The 27,793-nt window shown below is 38.5% G+C and overlaps 1 protein-coding gene across 1 annotated transcript in view; it reads right to left on the bottom strand.

The window, feature by feature from the left end:
- The window catches only part of LOC136873923 (interferon-inducible double-stranded RNA-dependent protein kinase activator A homolog B), a 310,706-nt gene that overhangs the window by 195,565 nt on the left and 87,348 nt on the right, over nt 1-27,793 (bottom strand). The window contains exon 4 of the mRNA XM_067147282.2: nt 16,683-16,852. Coding sequence (XP_067003383.2) covers nt 16,683-16,852 — 170 coding nt within the window. The remainder of the gene's footprint in view (nt 1-16,682; nt 16,853-27,793) is intronic.

Here is a 27,793-nt window from a genome sequence, read left to right as displayed (position 1 = left end):
CTCTGCTTCAATATGCTGATTTTAGGGCTAGCAGTGAACTTTAAATAGCTGTCCTGTAAAAAATTAGTTTATAGACTTACCTGGTTTTTCCTAAATGCTGTAGAATTAATCTTTGAGTATCGTAGATAGACCCATTCAAGAAAGCACCTTTCACCTCTCTGTTCCACGCAACTACGGTAACAATGTCAATGGTTATCCCTTGCCGTCTTGATAACCCAATGTATGCACTTCTTTCTAATTTTCTTCTTGTGTTGCAGATTTATTTATGGTTTATTACGGTTTTTGTAATTATGCGTTCTCCAATGAGTATATATTCTGCCAATCTTCTTCCTTAAATGAATTTCTTTCCAAGTGTTGAAATATTGTATGCGTTAGGTATCTCCAGATCAACACGACCGTTTCTCAAGCTTGCTCTTTCAATTTTCCTCTTTTCAATAGTAGTGTCCTAACAATTCTGAGTTCTTTCTTTGTCTCAGTCACTGCCACCTTGATTTTTTCCTACTTCGATCTCGTAATATATTGTATCTCATTGATATAGATGACCGAGTTTATGCATCATATTTAACTTAGATCTTGGCAATTGCGTCCATTTTAGCTCCATTAAATTATGTCATAAGACAGTGAAATGGCACAATACTAATCACAGGCAACGTAGACTCATGGTGTTTCTCTAATGGTGCTACTAATCACAGGAAATGTAGACCTATTGTATGTCGCACACAATGGCATCACTCACAGGTAACACAAACCCACGGTGTTTCACACATAAGGATACTACTCGCAAGCAACGCAGACCCAGGGTGCTCCGCACATAGTAGGACTAATCACGGTCACCGGTATTCCCGTGGTGTCCCTCACTAAGTGGAACTAATCACAGGCAACGTATATTCATGTTGCTGCTCACATAGTGGTACTAACCATAGGCAATATAGACTCACAGTGTATGACATTATGGTAACAATCACAGGTAATACAAACCCATGGTATTCTTCATATAATGGACCTACTCTCAGGTAACGCACACCCGTGGTTTTCGGACAGTGGTACTTACCACGGGTGCCAGCCAATACCGTGCGTTTTCTCATACAGTGGTACTAATCACAGGCAACGTACACCCATAGTGTTTCTCGTAAAGTGGTACTAATAGTTAGCGCAGATCCATTCTGAACCCAGGGAAACTGATACATTCCAGCACAGCGTTACGGCACATGGACATTAGTTTGCATAGAAAAATGCCCGCTCCCCTGCTTCGGTGGAATACACACAATCGTACACCCTACTAACCACAGAACCGTGGTGTTCCTCACATAACGGCACTACTCATTGGTAATGTAGATCCATGGTGTTCCTCACATGGTGGTATTAACTGCCAGTAACGTCAACCCATGGTATTCCTCATATAATGGTACCAAGCACAAGTAGTTTCATGGTTCAAATGTCATCCCTTGGTCGCCCCTTTTAGTCGCCTCTTAGAGCAGGCAGGGGATACCGTGGGTGTATCCTTCGTCTGTGTCCCCCACCCACAGGGGTTTGTGTGTTTGGTCCGTGAGAGCTATTTTATTTCACTCAACTCTGCCGGCAAGCCATTTAGGACCCCCCTATTCGCCACCTGGGACGTGCGACGTGAGAGTATCACCTTTCCCCCTGCTACACCAGCGTAGTAGGTTCATGGAAACACGTTGGTTGACGCTTTGTAATTCACTGGACATTATGGAGAACATGAAGTGTGAACTGGAAACTTCGGGCATGTCCTTAAACTAAATCTGGGCTACGACACCATGGTAGCTATAAACAAATATTTGGCTGGTACTGATAATGTGCATCTACCAGAATGATCAACACCTACACTCGCTCCTGATTTCAAATATTATCCTATCACATCCGCAGATGTAGAGAGATCATTCTCCACATTGAAGCTAGTTTTAACAAACGCCACAGATTCATACCAGAAACCTTGGAGAGGACTGTTGTAGTATACTGCGAAGCAAATTATGGACAGGAAAAGTAGGGCGTGCGGTGTAAAATGAAAATCGAATATGTGTTTCTTCATGTTTGTGTTTTTTCCCCATATATTTCTTACAACCTTACTGATTGACTTATGTGTATTAAATAACACACTGTGACTTATCTAGGAGACATGTGTATATTGTTTTAACAGTGAACACTGATAGATTGATATGCCTAACAAACTATGCACGGATTGTTTGTACTAGTGGTTTAGCTGCAACTGTAAGTAGTGTGATTTTCGATTTTCATTCAGTTGTTTATTCATGATAATTTCTTTATGTATTGTTGTGGTTGAATTGTGTCTATAGAGCGTTCCAACCTTAAATTGCAGTACAGCGTAGATGGAGCGCGCTGTTGCGAAATAGACTCGTGAAGATCACGCTCGAGTGTGACTCAGAGCGTCACAGTTCCACATTTTTCATTTGTAATTTTGTAATTTTTAGTTCATTCATTCATAAATTAATATTTGTAGGGTGGTAAAATAAATACAACATACCTTAATCACTGGCAGTGCTCTCAGACATTGAACGTACACCCTCTATCATTTCTGCAAGGCCTGATGTTCCCCCTTTGGATGAACCGGGCTCGGGAGATGAACTTGAGGATGATCCGGACGATGAAGAAAGTGGTATTAAAAAACGTTTCGTCGACATCGTCCTGTAATTCGTCTGCTTTCCACAAATCTTTCATTTTTCTTTACTTCGTTCAAGTAATTTGCCCAGTTGTCCTATATTTTTATGGCATAAAAATGTTAGTTCAACTTTAGGAACAAAACCATGTTCATTACCCGCGTGTACTAAGGCGAATCACGGTCCTCAGCTTTTCGGTGGCCTAAGTCCCGAACTCACGCCTTCAATGGCGGCCTGCCGTGCACTTTTCACTGTCGTATTCTTCCATTCTTTTGTCACTGTCTGCCCAATATTTACCCACGATTCATCTCTGTAAATTATAGCTTCATTTTGTGCACTCAAAACGTTTTATCTCCTTGATATATCTGTGCCTCCAATTAATAATTTCATCGGTTTCAATTAAAACTGCTTTATTACCCCGTCTTAAATAACGGAAGCCTATATCATGTAAGAAGCGATACAACGTAGTTTTGAAAATCTTGGCAAAGACCTTTTCCATTTACCTGACTCAAAATCACGTTCAATGTCGGTGGTATGTTAGCAAATAAAAGAGAGTGAACCACCCGATGCACTCCACTTCGCACAATTTCATCATATTTAATTTTCCTTGCATTTTTCTGCCGTCCTTCTCTTTTTTTGCTCTTTTTGGCGGGAGTTCGCAAAGGACCATGTGTGTGTTCCTTCCTTATAGCATATATTGTTCTTTCGAAACAACCTGTAGCATTAGCTGTTTCACTGACTGCACTGCCCATATTCAAAGTCTTTAAAAAATAATCCAGGACACTCATTATAATATTGCGTTCTTTTCCCCTGAGTTACCTACGGAATGTTTCTTTTTAATTTGACGATGCATTGTACATCCTTCTGCACTTTTTCTTCAAACTAAGAAGCCCCCACACGAGCACGAACTGACAACTACACAGACTACACAAACACAATACACGTCTTATAGACGCGCAGGTCGACTATGCGGCGTCAACTCAAAAGACCTGCACTCTGCCTCTCCGGAGGCCACACGCCATTAAATATTATATTTATCACTGATCTTTAATTAATCAATCTTATAATACGGATTAAATGAACACCACTGCACACGGCTGTCAGTATATTTACAAGCTCAGGCAGCCGAGTCACTCGTGAAACGTAAACAAACGAGACGTTCTCCCTGTCATAAATTAAGAGATAATGAGATAAGGACTAAAGGTATGATTTAAAAATAACTTCCATAGCCGAAGACCGTTTACTTTGCTTTAACCACACCATGATCCTTCTGCACTTTTTCTTCGAAATTAGATCCCCATGCACGAGCACGAACTCACGAACCACACAAACGAAATACACTTTCCCTCAAGAATTGTACATGTCACTGTTACGTATTTAATCACTATTATACATACTATTGATGAAATGAGCACTGCACTGCATTCGACTGTCTGGAAATGTTAAAAGCACATGTTTGGGAGATCACTACCGGTACTTCAGCCAGCCAGCCAGCCAGCCAGCCGAGTCACACGCGAAACCAACATTTAAGGAGATATTCTTCCTGTCACAAATTAAGAACTAAGCAAGATGAGAACTTCGGGATTGTTTTAAAAATAACTTCCACATCTGAAGACCATTTGCCCCGTTTTGACCCCCCATGCAAATCCAATAGGAAAGACGCTGGCCAGCGACTGACTTTTTTGTGCCTGTACATAAAATTCCCAGAACATGACTGAAAATAAACTCATACTGCATTTTGTTATCATTTATATTTAAAAATAAACTTATCTACATGGAGCTGAAAAGTTTCTTTACCAGCAGTGAAAAAATTAGGAAAATAATGAATATAAAATAGGAGTTATGACATGATAATTCTATGCAATGAAGATTTTGCATTTGGCGAAACTTTCCATTATATTACCATTTTCACACTAAATTATTTTTTTACATTTTTTTGTTAACGGTATCAAATGCGCCTTGAAATTCTGTACATAACACAATATTCACCCATTTTAACCGATAACATTCTGATTTACGGATATTTGGCAAACCCGCTGCATTAGAGTAGGACAGCGGTGCCTGCAAAACATGGGAGAAGGAAAGAGACAGTATTATCCCATTACTGCTGTACTGCAATTTAAGGTTGGAACGCTCTATAGTAAAGGAACGTTACATCTGCATTTAATACAAGTATTTAATAGCATGAAAGTAAGTGCATACTTAAATGAATATTTCACCACTTTTTTCTGCAGCATACTTGCATTCTTATTTTGGTGATTTATACAGGATATAAATCCAACGTCTACTCATTACATATTGCATTGCCTTCTGGGAAATCACACATGATGTTCTACTGGCTACTGTAAATTTCAATCAAGAGCATACTATGGTTTTGTATGGTTTAAATTGTTTATATTGTTTAAAGCGTACTATGGCTTCAAGTTCCAAAGGTATGGAGTAAGCTAAATGTTCTTTTTGTTCATATTCGCAGCCCAATGTTGCACTGCGCTCTCCAGAAACCTATCACTTATTTTGCCATCAGACTGCAGTATCTAAGGCAAGCGAGGTCGGGGTTGTAGCCTATGTTCTTACAGTACCCTTCATGTATAATTGGTCCATTATTGGAAATTATACATTTTCCAAATTAACTCATTTTTGGTTGCCAGTATATCACCCCAGTGTGGGCTCATACGCTGGTGGTGGTGATTATTGTTTGAAGAGGAGGTACAACTAGGCAACCATCCTCTATTAGGCATGGTCTCTTTTACAAAAAATGATGCCTGTTAAGCCATCAGATGATATAGATTTTGATTCCCATGGTGACCTTGAAATATTTGTCCTGAATGAGTAAGTTTGTAATTCCAATATAATTGGAATAAACATATATGGAATAATAATATAAGCCTGAGGCTCCAAGTAGCCTGTACAATGGCCTCCACTACATGCACTAGCCATACATCTTGGTAGATGTGTTAGTTACCTCCTCCTTCCTGAAACGTTTCTGCTTCTGCAGGTTGTTCACAGAGCCCATTCCAATCTCCTCTTTTTTCTCCACAGTATCGTTCATCACTGTCTCCCAACTGTAGTCCTTTCCGGTTTAAGTCATCCGCCACCAAATCCCTCCATCTTGTTTGTGATCTTGCTCCTCTTCCAGATTCTGTCCATTCCAGAGCTTTTCTCGGTAATATTTCTGGCCCCATTCTCAACTCTAGCATTCAAGTCTCCTATAATCACAGTCCTGTCAGATGTTACAGCATCCTCCAGTTTAATGATAAACTCTTCTTTTTCATCTATTTCACAACCTATTTGAGGAGCATAAACCTGGATTATATCAAGAATATTTCCTTCCATCATTAACTGAAATTTAATTATCCTGTCACAAACACAACACACATAAGAGGACTTTGTTGGCCAGTTCTTTTAGCCACTATTATTGCAACACCATTTCTTCTTTTTGTCTCTTCCTGACCACCACATTTTATATCCCCTCTCCAGCACCTTACTACCACTACACCTTTTCTTCCTTATTTCACTTCGTCCCATTACCGGTATGTTTCTCTGTCATAATCCATGTGATTTCCTGAATTCTTGTATCCTTTTCTAATTATACTATATTAATAGTCCCAATTATTGTATTTTTCCTTGAACAGATTTACGCCAACCAATTTCAACGTTAATAAAGAGACTTCAATCCAAACTTCCCTTACGACTCTACACAAGAGACTACAGCCGTTCCTTCCTGCTAACATTTAACACAGCAACTTACCTTCAAGCACTCTTCTTCTCTCATGCTTCTAAAAAACTACAGTTTTATCACTTCACATTTATTATAAAACCCACTTGAGGTGCTTATTATAGTGACATTCAATCTGTTTAAAATCCAAAAGTTTCCTCTAGTGTATAAACTCAAGACTACTTGTATTTTAAACATCATTAACGCCTCATTTCAAGAATTTCTTAACTACATTCAAGAAAGTGTATAATTTTACGAATATTTGTATTTTAGACTTTATTAAGGCCTGATATTAAGAATTTCATAACTACTGTCAACCATTTCGCACATTCCAACATTTCCTTCACATTCATATGTAAGTTAATTACAATCAGGTACCTGATTAATCAACTTTCAGTTTGAGATTAAGGCTGATGCTCATAATTAAAGGGCAAAACATGTCCCTATAATTTTATTTAATTCATTATATTTTTTAATGTATTGAACAGGTGTAATAAATAAACTTTAATATTTATTTGACTTCATTGAACAGATTTGTCGATCATCGGAGCCGTTTTGGCTGTCATACCTAACAGATCTGCACAGAGGGTTTGTCACTTCTGGTATTGGTTTCACATTCAATTCGAGGCTGGTTTGATTGTTGAAAGCGATGTTAATATGCTACCAATGACTTATTAGGCCTATCATGGACCTTTTGCGTTAATATTTTGTTATGCACTATCTGGTCAGTGCCTGACATGAATTTCCTCATGTCAGTAAGTTTTACAATTTACCCGCCAATACTCAGGAGGCTGATTGCAGTGGTTACCCACTGGGCGATTAGGTCACCACATCCCTATGCCAACTGCTGAGCCCAAATCAGCACACCAGGACGAAATGCTGGCAACCAAGAATGAGTTAGCTGGAAAATGTGTAATTTCCAATAACGGACTAATTATTTTGGTATTAAGAATTTACTCATTCAGGACAAATATTTTAAGTCACCTATGGGAATCAATACCTTTATCGTCCCTAGAAAGCCAGCATGTCATAAGCACCAAAAATTTAATTTCACAGGAGAGAGAAAAATCTGTTTCAGTTCACAAAATTTTAATTCTTCTCACACATTATGCACAACAAATTTTAAAATGATCCTATGAAATGAATTCTGAAAAATGATTAAACTGTTTCATATCATACTGTTCAAGTGCATTTTATTTCACAAATTGCACTTAAGACAATTTGTCGAGCTGTAAATTGTAACATAATGTCATTATGACATTGCTTACAATGTGTTTGCAATACTTCACACCTCTGTAGTTCTCTTAATCGAACTCTGTAGATTGAAAATACTGATACAAAATAATGTATTATTTGATCAACAAGATAATTAAGACAAATATTCCTTCAGAAAGTGACATAACTGATTACAGAGTAAAATACAAACACTTAATTCAAGTTATTAAAATCAGTGGACATTCAAATTGATGGACAACACTGAAAAATAAACCTTGCCTTTAGGTGTCTTTCTGAAATAGAGCAAATCTTTTGCTTATGTTTCTGGTAGAGCGTCTTCAAAATTATATTTCACTATGGTCTTAAAGAGCACAATTTTTCCAAATCTCAAAACTTCTGTTCTGATATAAGAAAGCGTTCAGGGCATATTCTTGATCTGTTACAACTGTTCTGCCACAATAGTCACTGATGTATGTTTGATTCAGAGGTTTCCAGTTCTGATGGAGCTCCTTATAATCCAAATTATTGACAATTTCATTACAATATTCTTTTCAATAACAACTGTTTTTACATCTGATGTTTTGAATGCTATTCCAACTTTAGTGGAAGGAATGATTAGGCAGATAATTTTCCAGTCTTCGAAGTCAGCGAGATGAAGAATAGTGACATTGTAAGATCTATTCTTGCCAGACTGAAAACAGTTTGCCATTGTGAAGGAGACTAGATGATTCTCTTTTGTATGAATGCACCAACTGTTGAAAGGACTGAATATGCAAGCAACAGGAATATCAGTTTTACTTTTATGTTTTGAGATCCTTCAAGGAACTTATGAATCATGCCTAACATCTGCTTGCTCTTACATAACCTGGCAAAAAACAATTGAAGCATCCAGAAGGTGAGGAGGAAACGAAATGAAACTTCACGCGTTGAGAGGATATGTGAGGTTATTTCAGTGATAACAAACCCAAGTCAAATTTACAAAGAACCTGGCAGTACGAGCCCACTTATCAATATGACACTGCACCCTGTCTAGCCTGGATGCATGCACTGATTTGGTTGGGAAAGGTGTCAAAGAAGTTGAAACCTCTCCAGAGGCAAGCTGGCCCACAACTGTTGCAACTGGTTTTGGATATCCTAGATACTGGCACTGGGGCAGTGTTGACGTCCGAGCTGGTCCCACACGTTCTATCGGGGACAGACCTGGGATCTTGCTGGCCATGGGAGTACCTCAACATCACGTAGGCTGTTCATACATGTGTCGTGTGTGGACGAGCATTGTCCTGTTGAAAAATGGCACCACGATACTGCTGCATGGGAAGTAACACATGTACCGTTGTGCCTTCAGAGTTCCCTACCATCCATGACCTGAAGTCATACCCGATGGCTCCCCATACCCTGACACCAGTAGTAACACCTCTGTGTCTCTCCAAAAGATTACAAGAATGCGACCTCTCCCCAGTCCGCCACCATACTCGCAGATGATTGACATCCGGGGTAGTGCAGGACCGCGATTCATCGCTAAAAACAATGCGACACCGTTTAATAGCAGCCCATGCTTCCCGGTCATAGCACCACTCCAAACTCACCCGTTTGTGTTGTGGTGTTAGCAGCCTACGCATGGGATAGTAATTCCCTAGTCCAGCTACTGCTAGTCTCCAACCAATGGTATGGGATGACACGAATGTTGCAGAGAGTCCATTACTTATTCTCAGATGGCAGATGCAGATGTGAAGGGGTTATGATGTGCCTTGGTGCACAATACAGCGATCCTCCCTAGTGGTGGTCAGAAGTGATTGACTAGAAACTTGACGAAGAGTAGGTCTGCCCTCACGTTTCAATGCAGTCCAACATCAGGCCACAGCCACATCCGAATGCCCCACAAATCTGGATAGAGCACAATTCAACCAGCCGGCCAAACGGAGACCCGCAATGAGGCCCTTTTCAAACTCTGTCAGACGCTGATAATGCTGTCTGAAACGAGTATGCAGCATATCTGTCCCCTTCCCTTCACAGTGATCACTCAACATCTGATGCTGTTCACACCCCTTATATACCTTACCAGGCCAGGTAACAACACTACACATGAACAACAACACTAATGCACTCTGGTGGCCGTTCTGTCACAGAGAATTGCAACTCTAACATACTCGCCAATGGTGTGTACGTGAACGAAGTTACCTTGGCGTCCAAACATACCCTCGGGGTGCTTCAATTTCTTTGTCAGGCAGTGTCTTGTACGTGTTGCATTTGTAGTTACGAGAGAACATCTCTTAAATAAGAAGTTGGATTAATTTCTTTGTGAGCTGTTTTTGAGCTTTGTGTAATCTGGAGTATCTAGAATGAAAAAGAAATATGGAATGTCTGTGAAATTCGTATTAGAGTTTATCTGTGAAATTTGTATTAGAGTTTATTGTCTGTTTCCCGAGCTAGTTGCTTGTTTCGCCGTTGGATGTGCTCGGCGAGCGCTATTGTTGGGACTGTGGAGTGAGAGGAGTCGAGTGGAGGGGAGGAGGTGTGCCTTGGTGGGTTCTGGGTACGTGTTTTTGTTATTTAATGATGTCCTTCAAATAATGCTCTTTGATTAGAGGAATGATAGCTTCATAAAGAATGTTAGCTTTTTCTGTGATTTTAATGAGATTGTGGTTTGGGTTGACATATTGACCCAGATGAATGTAATATTCAATTATGTTGAACATGGTACTTTTGGATATTGTTTTGAGAATTTTCATGTAACCTTGGATACTGTAAAAAATATGTTTGGAGTCAACCATGTGTTGCCCCATAGAGGAGAAACCCTTGTGTTTTAGAGCATTAATATGTTCAGCGTAACAGATGTTAAAGCGCCTACTGTTTGCCCAACATAACTTACTTCACAGTTGACACATTCCAATCTATACATGCCTGATTGGCTGTATTTGTTACTTTTATCGACAGATTTAGTATTGTAGAAAAGGGTTGAATTGTTATGTGAAGTTCAGAAGGCTATTCTAAGATGATAATTTTTGAATATGTTGCTGATGTGATGGATACTGGCATTGTTAAAGGTAAAGGTTGTGTAAACTTTCTTAGACTTCGGTAGGTGTTTGATTTTGTGAATGATTTTATTTACTGATTCTCTATTGCATCCAATATTTTTAGCTATTGTATGAATCGTATTTATTTCTTTAAGTTTTCAGTGGACAGGGAAATGTCGAAGGCCCTGTATATCATGCTATAACAAGCTGCTCATTTGTGGGCATTTGAGTGGGTAGAATAATGTTTTATAGTATTTGATGTTTGAGTTGGCTTTCGGTATATATTGTAAGACACGTGGTTATAGTGTCTGCTAACAGATACATCGAAATAATTTAGAGTGTGGTTCACTTCTGTTTCCATGGTAAATTTCATGTGTTGATGCAGTTTGTTAATTTGGTCTAAGATAGTGTTACCATTAGTGGATTGCCCGTCTATTATGGTGAATATATCATCCACAAATCTGCACCAAAACAATTATGTTATTTACTAACGTTTGTATGTTCAAGATAGTCTATGAAGATTTGCACTAAAATTCCTGAGACCGGTGACTCCATTGCAAGCCCCTGCTTGTGAATTATTCTATTTCTAAGAAGCTTAATCTGCCTTGTTTTTTCAAATTTGTTTCTATTAGATCTATGGTCCTTTGTGTGGGGATATTTGGGTACATGTTTGTGATAAGACTGATAATATACCACGCTCGATAGCTGCAGTTGCTTTAGTGCGGCCAGTATCCAGTAATCGGGAGACAGTGGGTTCGAACCCCCACTGTACGCAGCCCTGAAGATGGTTTTCCGTGGTTTCCCATTTTCACACCAGGTAAATGCTGGAGCTGTAACTTAATTAAGGCCACAGCCGCTTCCTTCCCATTCCTAGGCCTTTCCCATCCCATTGTCGCCATAAGACATATCTGTGTCGGTGCGACATAAAAATAACTAACCTAACCTTATAGGAAAAAATATATTTTTTTAAACAAGAAATGATCATTTCAGGTTCCACACTTCAAGGAACTGTAATATACACTCAACTTCCAGCTCGAAATGACAGGTTAAGTTTACCTCAAGGTTCATGTTCACGAAAGTGATCTTGTTCATCGACCACCTGCTTTTTGAAATAGATATATATTACACAAAAAGCCAATTGTAATTTTAAAAATCCTGAGCCAGATGATTTACTTCAATAACGCAATGACTTTGGCGGTATTGCATTATTTTGCTTTTTAAGGTGTACGAGTATTTACTGTTGATGAGCCGTTATCCTTGCCCAAAATGACCATGATCCATTTGAGGATGACATTACATCCATATTCTTATAAGTGGGCACAAATTTGTTTCCTATTATTTCACTGCCTTCTACAGAGAGTACACAATTTTTCGACTGTGATCTCTAAAAAGGTTGTTACTCTTGCTAATGATGCTAAGAATTACGTTGAATATTTCATTTCTCTTAACTTGTAAAGCAGCAGCAGTTATAAGTAGAGCCTGGATTTCCATGCGAATGCATGTTCTTAAATAAGCTAGTTACACTTCTCAAACTTTGTAAATACTTGTTTTATGGCTTAATGATTCCAAACAGCCATTCTTTTTCCATGCATGTTTGCATGGTTTGGCCTTTTTAGGAGAAAATTAATGCAAAATGCATATTTTGAAGATTTTGGATTTGATAGCGAATATTTGGACGTTTATACTGCATAACATGGACTTTCCTTCTGACTCTGGCGCAAATACAATGTTAACTTGCATGACAGTGCCTTTTATGAATACTGGTGTACAGAATTTGGGGCCATTTTTCCACATTATACAGTATGTCTTTTACCGAGAGGTGGAGCGAATGTATTCCTGGCATCCTATCTGACAACCAAAGTTAGCATATACGGCAGAGGTCCTATAATCCAATTAACTAAACACTTTATCTGTTGCTTGAATAAACACTGATGTAAGCCGGAAATCCGCACGTCGATCTCTGTAATTCTTAGGAATAAGTTGTCCCAGTTACACACTGCTATAAATGCCCGACTCGCTGGCTGAATGGTCAGCGTACTGGCCTTCGGTTCAGAGAGTCCTGGGTTCGATTCTCGGCCGGGTCGGGGATTTTAACCTTCATTGGTTAATTCCAATGGCTCAGGGACTGGGTGTTTGTGCTGTCCCCAACAACCCTGCAAATCACACACCACACAACACTACCCTCCATCACAATAACACACAGTTCCCTACACATGGCAGATGCCGCCCATCCTCATCGGAGGGCCTGCCTTACAAGGGCTGCACTCGGCTAGAAATAGCCACACGAAATTAAAAAACTGCTATAAACTGAACCTCAAATTGTGCATTACACAATGACGGCTCATTTGTTGTATCAAACTTCTGTGATGCTGCGTTACTGAGATAGCAGCTTATAAACCTTGGTTTTGCACTGAACTATCTTCTGTTGTTATCCTGGAATTTCCTACCCGGAAATCTTTACTCATCACAAGTCTTTGTTATCGCAGCAGGCAATCATTACCAGTTATTAAGGACATTCAAAAGTGCCTGCAATCATCGCACGGAGGAGTAGCTGCGGCAGCTGGAGATACCGTAGGTAGAACAAAGTGATCCGTTCAAATCCTGACTTCGAATTCAAGCTTATATAAGACGGATTGTGGTAAAAATGTAAAAGACATACAATTTGTCCCAAATATCTTCATTAAGTGTGTACCTGTCACTTCTTGTGATGTAGAAAGATTATTTTCTGTGTTTAAGGATATGCTGACAGATAAACGGATGAGCTTAAATTAAGACAATTCAGGGGAAATTACAGTAGTTGTTGTACAATGTTTCAAAAGGAACTGAATTTTGATAGTGCATATTTTCCAGTTTATTGTGCATGTTTTGCCATATTATAGTACATGAATGCATGCATATTTTGAGATTTGATAGTGCTCTAGTTATAAGGAACATAACAGACTGGTTCATCTGATTCCATGGTTTTGCTTTCAGCTCTCAATCGCGTGGTAATCGAATGAACAAATCAAATGAACAAATAATTTTTGTGAAACATTTCATATGAACCGATTCTTCTAAATGAATCAGATTCCCCATCTCTAGTAATGAGTGATATTGCTGGATTTCCAGATCTTTGGTGATTTTGTAGGGCTCTATTGTATTTCAGACTGTTTTTTTAACTTATTTTTTATTTAGAAAATACATAATATTTCTTCAGAAATTTTTGAATGAATTGTGAAATCTTACAGTATGTGTAAGGCTTGGTCTGACGTTTATGAGGGGTCTCATGGGGATGCTGACCTTGTGAATTTTAGGGTATGATTTAACTGTGGGTAATCTAGGATCCATTGTTATTCATTTAGAAATTTCTTGTTTGTTAATAAACTTGTCACAGGTGAGCGATGATTTTGTTGCGAAAATTCACAACCTTATTGTTATAGAAAACTTTCCACCGACATATATCTTCAATGCTGACCAGAGTAGATTTGACAAAGAATTACATGGCCATCGAACTTTGCGAACCAGAGGAACAACAGTTGTTTGCACTGTTGTTGGATCAGTCTCTGCAACATAACACAGTTTAATGATTTATGTCTGAGATTTCAATGAAAGGCGAAATACTGCGACCAACATATGTGCTTGTATTCGAGCCATCTGGAAAATTCCTGCAGTCAAAGCCGGCAGATCCTCCGAATATAAGACCGTATGCTGGAAAAACAGCGAAGATGTCAAAAGCAGACCTTAAACGGCTCTACCGTGAGAGATTTCGGCCAAGTATACCCGATGACGGGAAGAAAATTCTGCTTTTAGTGGATTCATGCTGTTCTAACAAAGGTCGTGCATTGACTGCTTCCAAAGTACCTGATGGTAAACTCCTACAAAAAAGAACTGGTACCTGAAGGATGTACGGGGAAGATCCAGCCTCTGGATATTAATTTTTTTTCTTAGACAATACAAATCTTTTGTTCGTTACATAATAGAGACAATCATTATCGAGACACAGGAGCACATTTGGCATCGCAACAGTTTCCTGACTCTGCAGTCCTTTTCCCTATATCAGTTCCGTGCTCCTCATTTCAAGAACTTGATTAAGTACCTAAGCTTTTTATAAGGGCGAATACTTGGACGGCGAACCTGGAATGTGGATTGCGCCAATGGATTACTGCTTTGATTCATTGACAAAGGATGTGTGTGCAAAATGAGAGGCTATCGCTTTTGTAAAACGTGCCCTTTGTGAACTGTCTTTCTGCCCATCTCACTGTTTATTTGATGAATTGCACATTGATTGTCTCGTGTAAAAGATTTCGCTTTAAGTCAATAAAAGATCATATTTTCAAAATCCCAACGTATATTGTTTCTTTCCAACGGGTTGTTGTTTCCTTTATTTTGAGATTTCCACCTTCTTACCATATTAGTTCATATAAACATGTGAAACGAGCATTTTAGCAACTTTTGGTGTCATGCTTCCAACACTTTACTGATATTTTGTGGGTCCTACAGCTCTTAAACACTTATCCCTCTGCTCCTAAGATTTCATAGTTTTTCTACTTTTGACATAAGCTTTCAGAAAATATATGGATTTCCAGCAAATCGGTATCAAAGGAAAGAAGGTTTACTTATCAGTATTAAATTTCAAGATAAAAGGTGGGATGAAACTTAGCTGCAAATTATTTTTATGAAATCTAGGGTACGGGGATTTTAGAGGGGGCTTATTTAGTTTTTTTTACAGCAACAAGAGGAAACTACTGCTCATACAAAACCTCATTATTGAAGTTCAAAGCAAACTGGGGAGAAAATATACAACAGATATCTTTCATAGGCTCGGGGATGGGGAATGCAGTTAATTGCATTTAACAAATTTACCCAGGCAAAGCCTGGTACTACTGCGCCAGCACATCGCCCCATGAAAACAAAGTCTAAATAAATAAATTACAAAAATAACAACAACAAAAGGGTGAAACGATGATGTCACTGGAACATTATGTAACGGAAAGTTACTGGAAATAAGCCAGCGAGTAGAGGGAAAGGACAATAGGAGTACATCATTAAGATAAGCTCAAACATGTCAACAATATTAGTAGGATGGTATGGACAGAATTTTAATACAAATGTTTTTATACTTTTCCGTAATATTAATAAATTGATAAAATAAAATAGTAAAACAAAAACTGAAAGTGTGATTTGAAGAATCTGATGATCTGTCAAGAATGAAACATGTCATTCTGTTTTTAGCTAAATATCTTTTTTCAGGTACAATCTGTTATTTAATCATTCTAAATCCTACATTATTTTCAACAGCCTGAAAAACTTCACTGAATGTGTCAATCATCATCAGTGTTTCACCAGCTAGGAAGACTGTGCTGTGTGGGCCAAAGAAATTTGGCTCTGTGAAGTTGCAGAGTATGTATTCTGTCTTCTCATGGCTGATCCTGAGTCTGTTTCAAGCAATGCTCTCCATTGTTCTAATGCTACTTTGTGTATAGCAAGATCCAGGCATTCTAGCATCAGTTACTTTGTCAAGTAGCTAACAATGTTGAATAGAATTTGACTCTGTGTTGATCCCCGATGCACGCGAACTTCAACATGAAAACACTTTGAGACACCTAAACTAGCTATATATATATTTTTTTTTGCTAGGGGCTTTACGTCAAGCCGACACAGATAGGTCTTATGGCGACGATGGGATAGGAAAGGCCTAGGAGTTGGAAGGAAGCGGCCGTGGCCTTAAGGTACAGCCCCAGCATTTGCCTGGTGTGAAAATGGGAAACCACGGAAAACCATTTTCAGGGCTGCCGATAGTGGGATTCGAACCTACTATCTCCCGGATGCAAGCTCACAGCCGCGCGCCTCTACGCGCATGGCCAACTCGCCCGGTAAACTAGCTATAATTTTGGTAGACGGATGAACATTCATGCCCTGAATCAGTCTCACTTACTCCCCAGGAATATTTTGGTCTCCCAAAACCATCCAGGTGGTCTCTCTAGGAACATGGTCAAAGGCTTTCTGCAGGTCTGTGAACACCATGCGGAGTTCCTTACGTAGGGCATAGTGCTTCTTCATCAGCAAGGAAATGTGATGGCACAATTATTAATTAAAACCAAGGTTCAAGGGAATACAATTTACCTGTTTCCTTGAGCTTGGAAACAGAGCAGAGGAAAGTAAATTTCCGAGCATGTGGAGGTCCTTCAGTAACAAGAAGCTTGTATTCTGGCAGAGGGCAAGCATTAGTTGCACACAAATCTTGTAAAGCTCCAACAGCATTCTCTTGAATTTTGTCCCTATACGGGGATTCTCTGAAAGAGAAATATAGGAAAATACATCTTACAATTAACACGATAACAAACACAGAGTCAATTTAAAGCATACATTACCATGAATATTTTTCAACAGGGAAAGGTGATTCCAACACTTCAACAATTATAAATTAAATACATAACTTTAAAATACAAGTAATTGGAAAGGAACAAACAAGTGTCAAATCAATTCATGTCTGTGTGTGTGTGTGTGTGTGTGTGTGTGTGTATATAAGAACAAGAAAAGGAATCCCCCAATAAGAAACACAAGGCAGGTTACTGAGGAAAGAGGATGCACAGAAAGAGGAGAATAGGACACGACAATCTCCACATCTTCATACACTGCCATCTTTGAACAGACAGTCTCCTCATTAATACCAGTTCTTATACATCCATCTCTCTCTCTCTACGTATGACTTGATTTGACACTTGTCTGTTCCCTCCAATACTGTTGGAATCCTCCTCCTTTTTCTGTTTTCCTAATCTTTTACCACCCAATTTATTTTATGTTTTTTTCTTTTTATTTTCCTGTATTTATCTGCATTTTTTCTTGGCTTACACATCCCACATCAAGACTGAAAATATGTCAAAATGGACAAGCATTCATGCCAACCTTGTTTATGAAGCTGGGAAGCAGAAACAAGTTCATCAGAGGCTGAAAGGTCAAAGAGGGGAAAAACCAACCCTGGAGGGTAAACTAATAAAGAAGAAGAGGAATAAATTAATATTTGCGGGACCGTTAGGATAAAAATTGGAACAAAAATATTACGCAAAATTCCAGTACACTTTATTTTCTACCTGAAATTAATATAGGCCTAAACGTTCTCACAGTTACTGCTGGATTTCTTTCTCTGTATGTATGTATGTATGTATGTACGTACGTATGTATAGAAACGAGAATGCCCTGTCAGCATTCGCCATTCACGTATTTCTTGAGGAGAACGCGCCAACACCTGACTGTGTGGATTTAAAACAAGCGCCGAGCACGCAGGCATCATGGGTGACAGCGTGCAAGTGATCACTTGCTGCAGAGTACCAGCCAATGCCAAGTGATGTCACGATCGAATGTTCCATTCGCTTCATCACGAACGGGATGTCAGATTGTAATTTGAAGAATGTCACCTTGTAGGCCTTGATAACAAATACTACTGCCCAAAATTTCATGAAAATCGGCGGAAGGATGGCCTAGTTATAAAATTTTTAAAAAGGCTCATTTTCAGTCTGGCTGTCCGACCTAGGGCAATATAAGAAGCTCGCCAGCCCCGTAGTAGACAGTGAGTGTGTGATTTCGTCGTGTACAACCTGCCACGCCGTGCGGGCCAGCTGCGGTAGTACAGTCTGTTACTCTGTCCGGCTAAGGACCGGTGATAGAAAATACGCGATAAAAGTGTCGAACATATTCTCATCGGACTAACTTTGCGTGCAAGCAGGAAACTTGTTCATTTGTAATGTCGAACTGTCCAGCTGATTAACATTATTTTCGTCTTGCAGGGACTATACAGTAATCGCTGTCTCGTAGATATTTTTGAAACTGTGCTGTTATACGAGTGTGAAGGACTTAGTGAGTAAGGACTGTGCCTTAGTGAAACATTGTTTCCTCTTCAAGAGACTGTGTTAAGTTATTTTGTGAAACTGTGTCCTACTGAAAGTACATTTCTTTTCAAAGCACTGTGTTACTTTGCGTCGTAAAGGACAGTGCCAATGTTTCTTTCCAAAAGACTGTGTTAATTCACTTCGTGAAATACTGTGCCGACCTTTCTTTCCAAAAGACTGTGTTATTCACTTTGTGAAAGACTGTGCTAACATTTCTTTTCAAAGACTGTTAATTCACCTCGTGAAAGACTGTGTCTACATTTATTGTTGAGAGATTATGTTAGGCTACTTGTAAAATTGTGCCTCAGTGGAGAATTTATTTCTGACAGACTGTGATTTTTTGATTAAGTGTGTCTTAATGGAACTTAGTTTTTTTTTTCGAGAGACTGCGCGTTAAGAGTCAAACTGTTTCTTTACTGTCTTCATAGAAACTAATATATTTCCATGTGTGTGTGTGTGTGTTAGATAATTGCATTTGCTTCTCCATACTCATTACAAACAGTACAAAAGACTGTGTCCGTAGGACTAAATTTATTTCTCTTCTTCACACTGAGATTAAGGGCACGTGTACGTGAATTATTTGAAAAAATTTGAATTTTCTATTTTCGTGTATTACTATTCTTTGGAGTTCTCTCTTTCAGAATATATATAATTTACATATGTTAGCAAGCATATTTTGTCCTAAATGTTGTTTTTAAAAATGTCTGCACTAACTAGCCAAGCCCCTTTAAAAGTCAAATATTTGAAAGTGTCAAAACTTTTCCACTAGTAAAGATATCGGAAAGTGGTAAGTAGTATTTTATCGATTGGCTGCTGTGCGTAAGAACTGATTGCTCTTAGACCTGCCAGCTGCAACGTGTTAGGTTGTAAACAGAAGCCAGTAGCATGCAAGACATTCTCTATTTGTAAAGATCCAGCATTTGCCTGGTGTGAAAATGGTAAACCATAGAAAACCACCTCCAGGGCTTATTACAACTGTACTATGGCTTAGCTATAAGGAGAAACCAGGGTAATTTGGAAACTATGAGAAAATCTGTGTGGGCTAGTTTACTTCACAAGCATCAGCTGATGACCACCCACAACATGTGTTATGTCCTCCAGGTATAGACTCCTGGTGTGGGTACCAGAGAGCAAAGGCTGAGGGTAAAGATTATTCACATAAACATTCATTACCTTATGTTGTTACTGAAGCCATATAAAACCTATTTATATAGATCTTAGTGCCAAAAATCTCTTCGAAAAATGTTTATATGGACGAACACAGAGCCGTAATAAGGGTTTCCATCATTGCATTTGGGAACGTGTGCCAAAAAGCGTATTTGTAGGTCTTCCTACCCTAAAAATGGGTGTACTGGATGCAGTTATCTACTTCAACGCAGGTGCTGCATCCAGATGTAAGGTACTGGAGTCTTTAGGAATGTCTCCAGGGGAAAATATGACCTCAGCATTAGCTGCAATTGATCGCCATAGGGTAACTGATGCTGAGAGGGTCGTATTTGAAAGCTCTAAAGAAGCCACAACAAAGAGAAGGAATATGAAAAATCAGCAGGATAATGAGTGTGTCCTCAACCATGAGGAATATGGAGCTGGAATGCATTGAAACTAGACGGGTTGGTCACAAACTTAAATTTTTACTTTAATTGGCTCTCCTGAAAAATTGTATTTTTTTAGAATATTTATTTTACTGTCTCAGTGACCGTTAATGATAGACCACTGAAATTTGGCACACAGTTTCAGTATGCAATTATCTGAAAAGCAGACTACAATCATGAACATAGCTCTTTATTTATTTAGCATGGGCCATAAAATATTCAACAAAATTTATGAAAATATTAATAACAATTTTAGAAATTTTCCCACAAAAGAACTATTTTACCAAATATCATGATTGTAGTCTACTTTGTAGCTACATGCTGTGGATAGCACTTGTAAAAATATCATTCATATCACACGAGTAGTTTCTGAGTTTACCCATTCGACAGCTTGGAGTGATTTTGCAGACTTAAAAAACAATGCAAGAAATAAACTTTCATAAAAAATAACAATTAAAATGAACCAATAACTAATAATATAAAAACAATCTACAATGTTCACTCACTGCACATAATAATTTTTATCCACCTAGAACAAGTGTATCTGGCCAAATTATGAAGGCAAATATAGTGATTTTCCACTATTTTACTATGGTCTTCAGACACGTGCCCTTAAGTGAAGTTGAATCTCAGAAAGTTTCAGATTATCTTTTCATTTCCAAGTTCACCAGTGACTATTTCATGAACAGTGTTAATTTCTATTATTTTCACAGAACTGTGATTTTGAATTATTATTTTTTCTTTCAAAGTAATGTGTGTCCAACACCATTTACAGTGGAACTTGTTCAGTTAATAAACTGTGTCATGCCACAACTTGCAGTGCAGTGCTGTAGAGAAGTGTCGTATCAGATTCTATTGAAATTCTGTGCAAACCTCTTACATTTCTCTACTCCCTTCATAGGACTTCGGTGGAATACAAAGCTAATCATTCCACGCTGCACTATCACCAGACGACCAACCCCAGGTTTGAGTCTCCTTTAACATCAAGGGTCGACAATCGCCGTAGAATGACGTGGTACCTTTGTGAGAAGTGAGGAGTTCAGCGACGTGGGACGACGCCTTCTCCACATCTTTCAGGACACTCAAACCATTCATCTGTAAAGGTGATATAATTTCTATGTTTTCTTGAACAAACTGCAAGTTCCACTTTAAAATGAACTTATTGCACTACCCTTCTCTCTTATACTCTCTGAGCATGGACCGTACACACCCTGGCGTCAATCCATGCTGTCCACTATGCTAAAGTACAGGCGTTCCAGCTTCAATATATATATTAATTTGAGGTAGAAAATAAAGTTCCTCTGCAATTTGATTATTCATTTTATTCGCATTTTTACCTTCACATTCCCTGAAATAATGGTTTAATTTGTATAAAAAAGTATGTCTATGGCGGGACTCAAACTCACGTTGTCGCGGTACGGCGACCATTCTGCCACTGTTCCACTTATCTGGGTTGCAACTCTTCAGGTATAGATGCGTTGTATTAGAATCAGGGGATTCATACATTTTCCGGAAATTATTAGGTTGCAGACCTGACAAGTTTGAGTAAAATGTGTTCGCATTTTAGTGTTCTATCACGCTCATGTGGTCCGAAGTGGATCCTGCCTCATGATATTTGTCCTCACTGTGTGAAACTCTAGCCTATTTTCAATATCGTCTAGTAACTTGTTCATTACGGCTTCGGTAATTAGAAATATATCTTCTGACAACTCTAAAAAGTCATTATTTCTTAGTATGGGTCGTCCTTTGCCTTCTTCAGTTTATAAAGTCTTCATATAACAGTAAAGCTTCAAACTTACGTCTTCTACGTGCGTCCATTTTGAAATTTTAGCAGCTGTTAAGAGGTTTAACACAGGGCTGCGACCAGGTTAATTTAACACAAGTATTAAGAATTTGATAGAGTTAACAATTCTTGATGAGATGACCATTTTGTTAAATTGTGTGTTAAGTCTCCTTAACAGCAGAGTTAACACTTAACATTCGTTGAAGAAACCGGGCCTGAGCCACACAATGGTGGGTTTCTAAACTCACTTTTGCCCACCAGGTACAGCAACTTTACTATCTCGGTAACACAGAGCATAAGAGCAACACCAGTAGTATCCAGGATACTAGATCAGTAAAATGACGGATACTATGATCCTGTACAATATGAACTTCGTTAAAATTAAACAAGTAACCCTAGGATAATTGTATAAAAGCAATCAAGAAATACAGTACTCTGTGGTGTACAGTATGTTACATTTTCTTTAACATCAACTACACTGAAAAGAAGGATAATATTCTATGCAGCTATTTTTTGCCAGGAAAGCGAAAGAAAAAAATAAATTTATACAATAAATTTGTCGGTGAGGTATAACTACCGTATTAACTCGTGTATTAGATCCCTCCCCCCGGCTTTTTTTGGGCCAAAGCAAATGAAAACAATAAATCTTGCATACAAGACCCCCCAATGTAATTCGTCAGAAAAAACGATGATTCCGCTTCTAAGCAGGTACAAGCCTTACTGTGGCTCTGATGACATCACACAAATTTGTAAACAGTTTTGTCCGTACGACCCGCGCAATGGAAACGCGTCAAATACATGCGGTACATTTGTGTTTCGTAGTTAGAAAATGTCGTCTCCGTAGTGTAGGCCTACTGCAGCTCTGATGAAGTAGTACAAATAGGTGAATAGTTTTGTGTCCGACCTGCGCAATTAAAGCACGCATCAGTTATGTTATATGTCTTTTTGTAGTTAAGAATTTCTGCCAGCGTAATGGTTAGCACAATTAGCTGCTGTTTGGGGGGGGGGGGCTGACTTCAATTCCGGGTACCGTATTGCCAGAGATTTAAGAATGGCTGGAAAGTTTATATGCGATAAAAATGGTACATGCAGTTCCCCTCCATTGGGGGCTGCACCACCTCATGAGAAAACGAGTTTACTTTAGTTAAGAAATATTCACGGTTGTTGCTATTAATACAGCAGGCGAGACCATTAACAAAGTGATAGTTCAATATGTCATAACTCGGGCCAATATAGCCAATGTAATCTTTGGAGAGAAACAGGCCAGGTTTAAAACGCAATAAAAACAATCCTGTCTTAACAATTGTTTTACTCGCCAACATACCTAAATAAATAAATAATAATAATAATAATAATAATAATCATGGTATTGATTTTACGTCCCCACTAACTACTTTTACGATTTTCAGAAACACCAAACATAACATACTATGCATTAAAAAAAATGGAGGCAACGAATGTGCCAATTTAAACATTATGATAATAAAACGCATTACTGCCACACCTGTAGATACCCATTAATGCGATAAGCTTTCCTGGTATTTATTTTTATTCTTTCTATCGTGAAACGTCAACACTATCCGAGCACTTAATAGCATACCTAACCTAAACAATGTGGTCTCTTGCCTCAGTTACAACTGTTTAGGTAAATCCTGATGTGATAAATGTAGAGAACAAGCATGAAATATACTTGAAAATGAAGGTCTTGCTTTCAATAGCCGCAGTTATCCAAATAATGCTTCCAGTCACTGTATTATATTCGGAAGTAACAACTCTTAACATACGCTAGTGGGTGGTTGGCAGGCCTTTTACAGCATGGCTTTATTCAGAAGGGTGGCTTCTGTTACACATACACCAACTGGGAATAACAGAGACCATCTCCAGAAACCATTTGCGAATAGATTCTCACTGTTTGGAATTTACATTCGGGAACTAAACTATTTTATAAGTTGCGAAAAGACGGGATCTCAAATACTCGCAATTCTCATGAAGATGACGTCATTTGGGATGACGTGCCGGTAGCAGGAAAGTTGGCGGCACAAGACGATAATTCAAATGAAAGCAGTGATCAGGTTTACTGTGTGGTAGGCCTACTGTTTAACTGACAGACACAAATGACTACCATTACGTTCTTTTGTATTAATATTGCATAATACGACACCCTTTTCCCTATGGGGTCGGGTACAAAGTGAGACGAATCTTCGTAGAGATTTTTTATGACCGGATGCCCTTCCTGACGTCAACCTCATTAGGGGAGTTAATGAGATGAAATGAATGATGTGATATAAGAGTAACTAAAACAGACTACCATATATTTACTTTACATGTAGGCCTAAAAGTCATGTGTTCACCATTTATTATCTTTAAATTTAGAAATACTGCCTTCCAATAAAAATAGCCAGTAAAACTCAGAATACGTTCATAAGTTTGTTAAAGAATAGTGTTGAATATTCACACGTACAATTTATAGCTCTCTATAGCCTAGAAGTCATGTGTTCACTGTACAAAATTTGAGGTTATTGCATATTGGATCCCCCCATACAATTTTTGGCTGTGAATGTGGGAGAAAAAAAAAGGGTTTAATATGCGAGTAAATACAGTATTTTCCTCAGCCACATACATTTTAAATGTATACTTCTACTAGACATTTGTGTAGCTGCCAAGCTTTGAACTGTCAACCTTATTTCTTGCTACGGACATGAGAATGATTCCTTCTCTATATTTACTTATATCTACGGGTCATTTTCTTTTCCATTTGGTATTTGGTGCTATACCGAATTTGTCTGCAATATGGCGACGATGTGAACCGATTCGTCCTGGAGCAAGCGCAGAGTGCGTACTGCTAGCTCGCATTATAACACAACTAGTCAACAGTCAGACATTTGTTACGTGGAGAACAGAGCTGTCCTCCGATCAGGCAGTTCAAGATGCCCCCCCAAAATATGGAGCTAGTCCAGCCTAGGGCTATGCCAAAACTGACACCGGTTGAGTGCCAGCAACTGCCAGTGCCACTGGATGGATTTTCCCTAAATATTTTCCTTCTGATATGTTCTTAAATGTTGAACCAGAAGAGATGGATTTCTAACATGATTGTAAGTTAATATCTTCATCTCATTTTGGAATTATCAGCATGAGTATGTGTTTTGGAAACCATGTATTTTATTTATTTTACATTTTATGGCCTTCATTGGAGCACTCTAGCCAACTTTATACAAATAATTTTTCAGTTTCCTGTCAGCCCAGTACTTCTTCATTCTCTCTGATCTTATCCTTTTTCTTCATCGGAAAACACCCTTCCTATTGTCTATCTGTTGTTTCTGGTTTGCAGTCTGGTTTGCTTGTCTGCGAGTTCCCTGATTTTGTCAGTTTTGTTTCTTAGGTCTTCCACTGTAATTTGTAGTTCATCCATATCTTCCTTGATTTCTGTAATATACTTAATGTTGCACTTACTATTCCATAATTTTTCTATTCTCCTGATGATCCTGTTCTCTGGTGTCCTGATTAGATGTCCAAAAAATTAAATACGTTTCTTCCTGATTGCACTCATTACTGGGTCTATTTCCTTGTAGACTGTTACATTAGAAGCTTTTAGGAAGACCCAGCCTACAATGGTTTGGACATGTAATGAGGATGGACAGGAGGAGAACAGCAAGGAATTAATTGGACAGAGAAGTGAGAGGGAAGAGGCCAAGGAAGGAATCGAACAGACACAATGAAATCAGAGGTCAGCAAGAGGAATATCAAGTGGGAGGACAGAGGAACAAATACTATATTATAACCTTCCAATGTATGTCAGGAAGAGATTGGTGAACACATTGGAAGTTTATGTTGAGAAATAATGTCAATGAAATCTTATGTCCGATTATCACACCTCCAGGTGAATTTGAGTTCAGTTGACTTGTCTAATTACGTGAACGGCATCGCTGAATTGAAGATATCGGCGGATTGATAACAAGCTCTAAACCCCGTGGTGCCTGGGAAATATTGGTTAGACAATAAAACATCGTGGAACATAGGGCAGGATTAAATGAATAATACACATTTCTCAAGTAAAGTTTCTGAAATGCATGAACGGCAGAATATCAATGACAGAATATTACTGAGGGCCATGAAATGTGTGAATAATAAGTTTATATGAGAGGGCCATACCTTGTACATCTAGTCTCGCACGATTCGACGATCGAGATGAAGAATGAAACTGTCGATTACTAACCTAAATACGAGGCAGCAATTATTAAATAAGTTCCTTTGCTAGTACAGCTGATTTATACGAGATCGTTACGCATTATGTGTCAAATGTTTACAATTGTCAAGAACATATGGGAGCTAGAAGCATAGAAGAATTCTAAAAAGCAAACCGTCTGCGACTATTATGTTGTTGTAGAATTTGTTTTGTCTCTGAGGAAGTTGACTCTCAATCTGTATCTTAAAACGATCGGAAGCAAAAATTCGTGGGGAAAAGATTGTGTTGAAGAGATATATTAGCGTGATATTGGCATATTATAAACACATATTATATTGTAAAACAAGATATCTTGTTATCGAAAGTGCAAAGGCAAGTGTATCAATTGAACTGTAAAAATTGTATCAAGGTGTATGACCCTGTCCTAATTGATATCTCCGAGTTTCAGGTAACATGGAACCGTCAGTTATTGGTTATACATATGAGATGACTGCACGTATTAACATGAACAACTAAAATAAAGGGACCTCGAAGGATCTGGCCAGGAATGTGATGGACACTAATGGATAATGTTAATAAGTGAGAGCTGAACACGGAAGGTGACACCATCGTGGAGCAACAACCCAGGATGAGTACTTGAATATCGTCTATATATTCCGCCATGTAGTTGCTTATTTTAGATGTAGAGTAGTATTTATTTTAATGTCGATTTGACATGTATAATTTTCAACTTGAAGGCGACCGTTATTTGTTAATCATTGCGTTGTATTAATTATGATCGTTGCGTCTAGTGCGGTGAGTCAATCTACGTTGTGATAATATGCGATGGCTCGTGTAAGTTTTCTTTTAATGTCTGCTAGCAAGGTTTTACGGAATGGTTTTTCGGCATCGATGTTATTGGTACCGTAATGGTGTTATTGTGATAAACGTTAACTTAACTCGGGGCTCAAAATACCTCGGAGGAGCTCTGTATTTGTGGCGTGCGATTCTGTGGTCTTCAAATATTATGTGCTTGTGCAGAAATACGGTGTTTGATAATGGAAGTGTGATATTATTGTGGTGATGTGGTGTTAATGCGGCAACGTATTTAGTAGTTTTGACGTAATTGCCTGAATAGATTGTTCCTAGGTATTGTGAATTCGCTGTGCATGACGATTTTTGCGACGTGATAAGGTGTTTGATACGGTAGGATCTTTGAAAATATGTATGTGGATAATGAGATGTGGATGGTTATAGACGTATCATTAGGATTGCGTATTTTATGATGATGTAATGTGAAGGTCCTGATGATGGCATTGGCGTTAGGAATTGTGTTGGTCATGCGTGAATTTTGATGTTGTTGTGATGAATGATTTATTTAGGCACGAGGCCGTATTTTAGAATAATGTTATAGGATTTTGCACTCAAGAACACTAATAGATGGTCGTCACATTTATCCTATTTAAATACAAGATTGACCAGAGCGCACGGTATTAAGGGGATGTTTAGGATCTTCACAAAATAAACGGTAACGTAATGATATTGGGTCATGTCGTAAAGGGAATATGATCTCCTATGGTAAGTAAATCATTTCTTTGCTAGTTGGATATTTTGTAGATCATTTGAATTAACGCCTAGTGCTGATGTAGTTATTTCAGGCCAAACGTCACAGTGGAATCCGGAGGCGCAGAATCAACGTAGTTAGAGAAGGTTATTGTAGATGCTGCAATGTCTATTGATGTCCTTTATCTAGGTGCAGTCTTCGAAGAAACGTTCGAGAGGATCGAGTCTGTCTTTTAAATGCATGATTT

This window comes from Anabrus simplex, chromosome 5 (assembly GCF_040414725.1).
Source record: "Anabrus simplex isolate iqAnaSimp1 chromosome 5, ASM4041472v1, whole genome shotgun sequence".
Lineage (NCBI taxonomy): Eukaryota > Metazoa > Arthropoda > Insecta > Orthoptera > Tettigoniidae > Anabrus > Anabrus simplex.
This window is presented reverse-complemented; position numbering and strand designations above follow the sequence as displayed.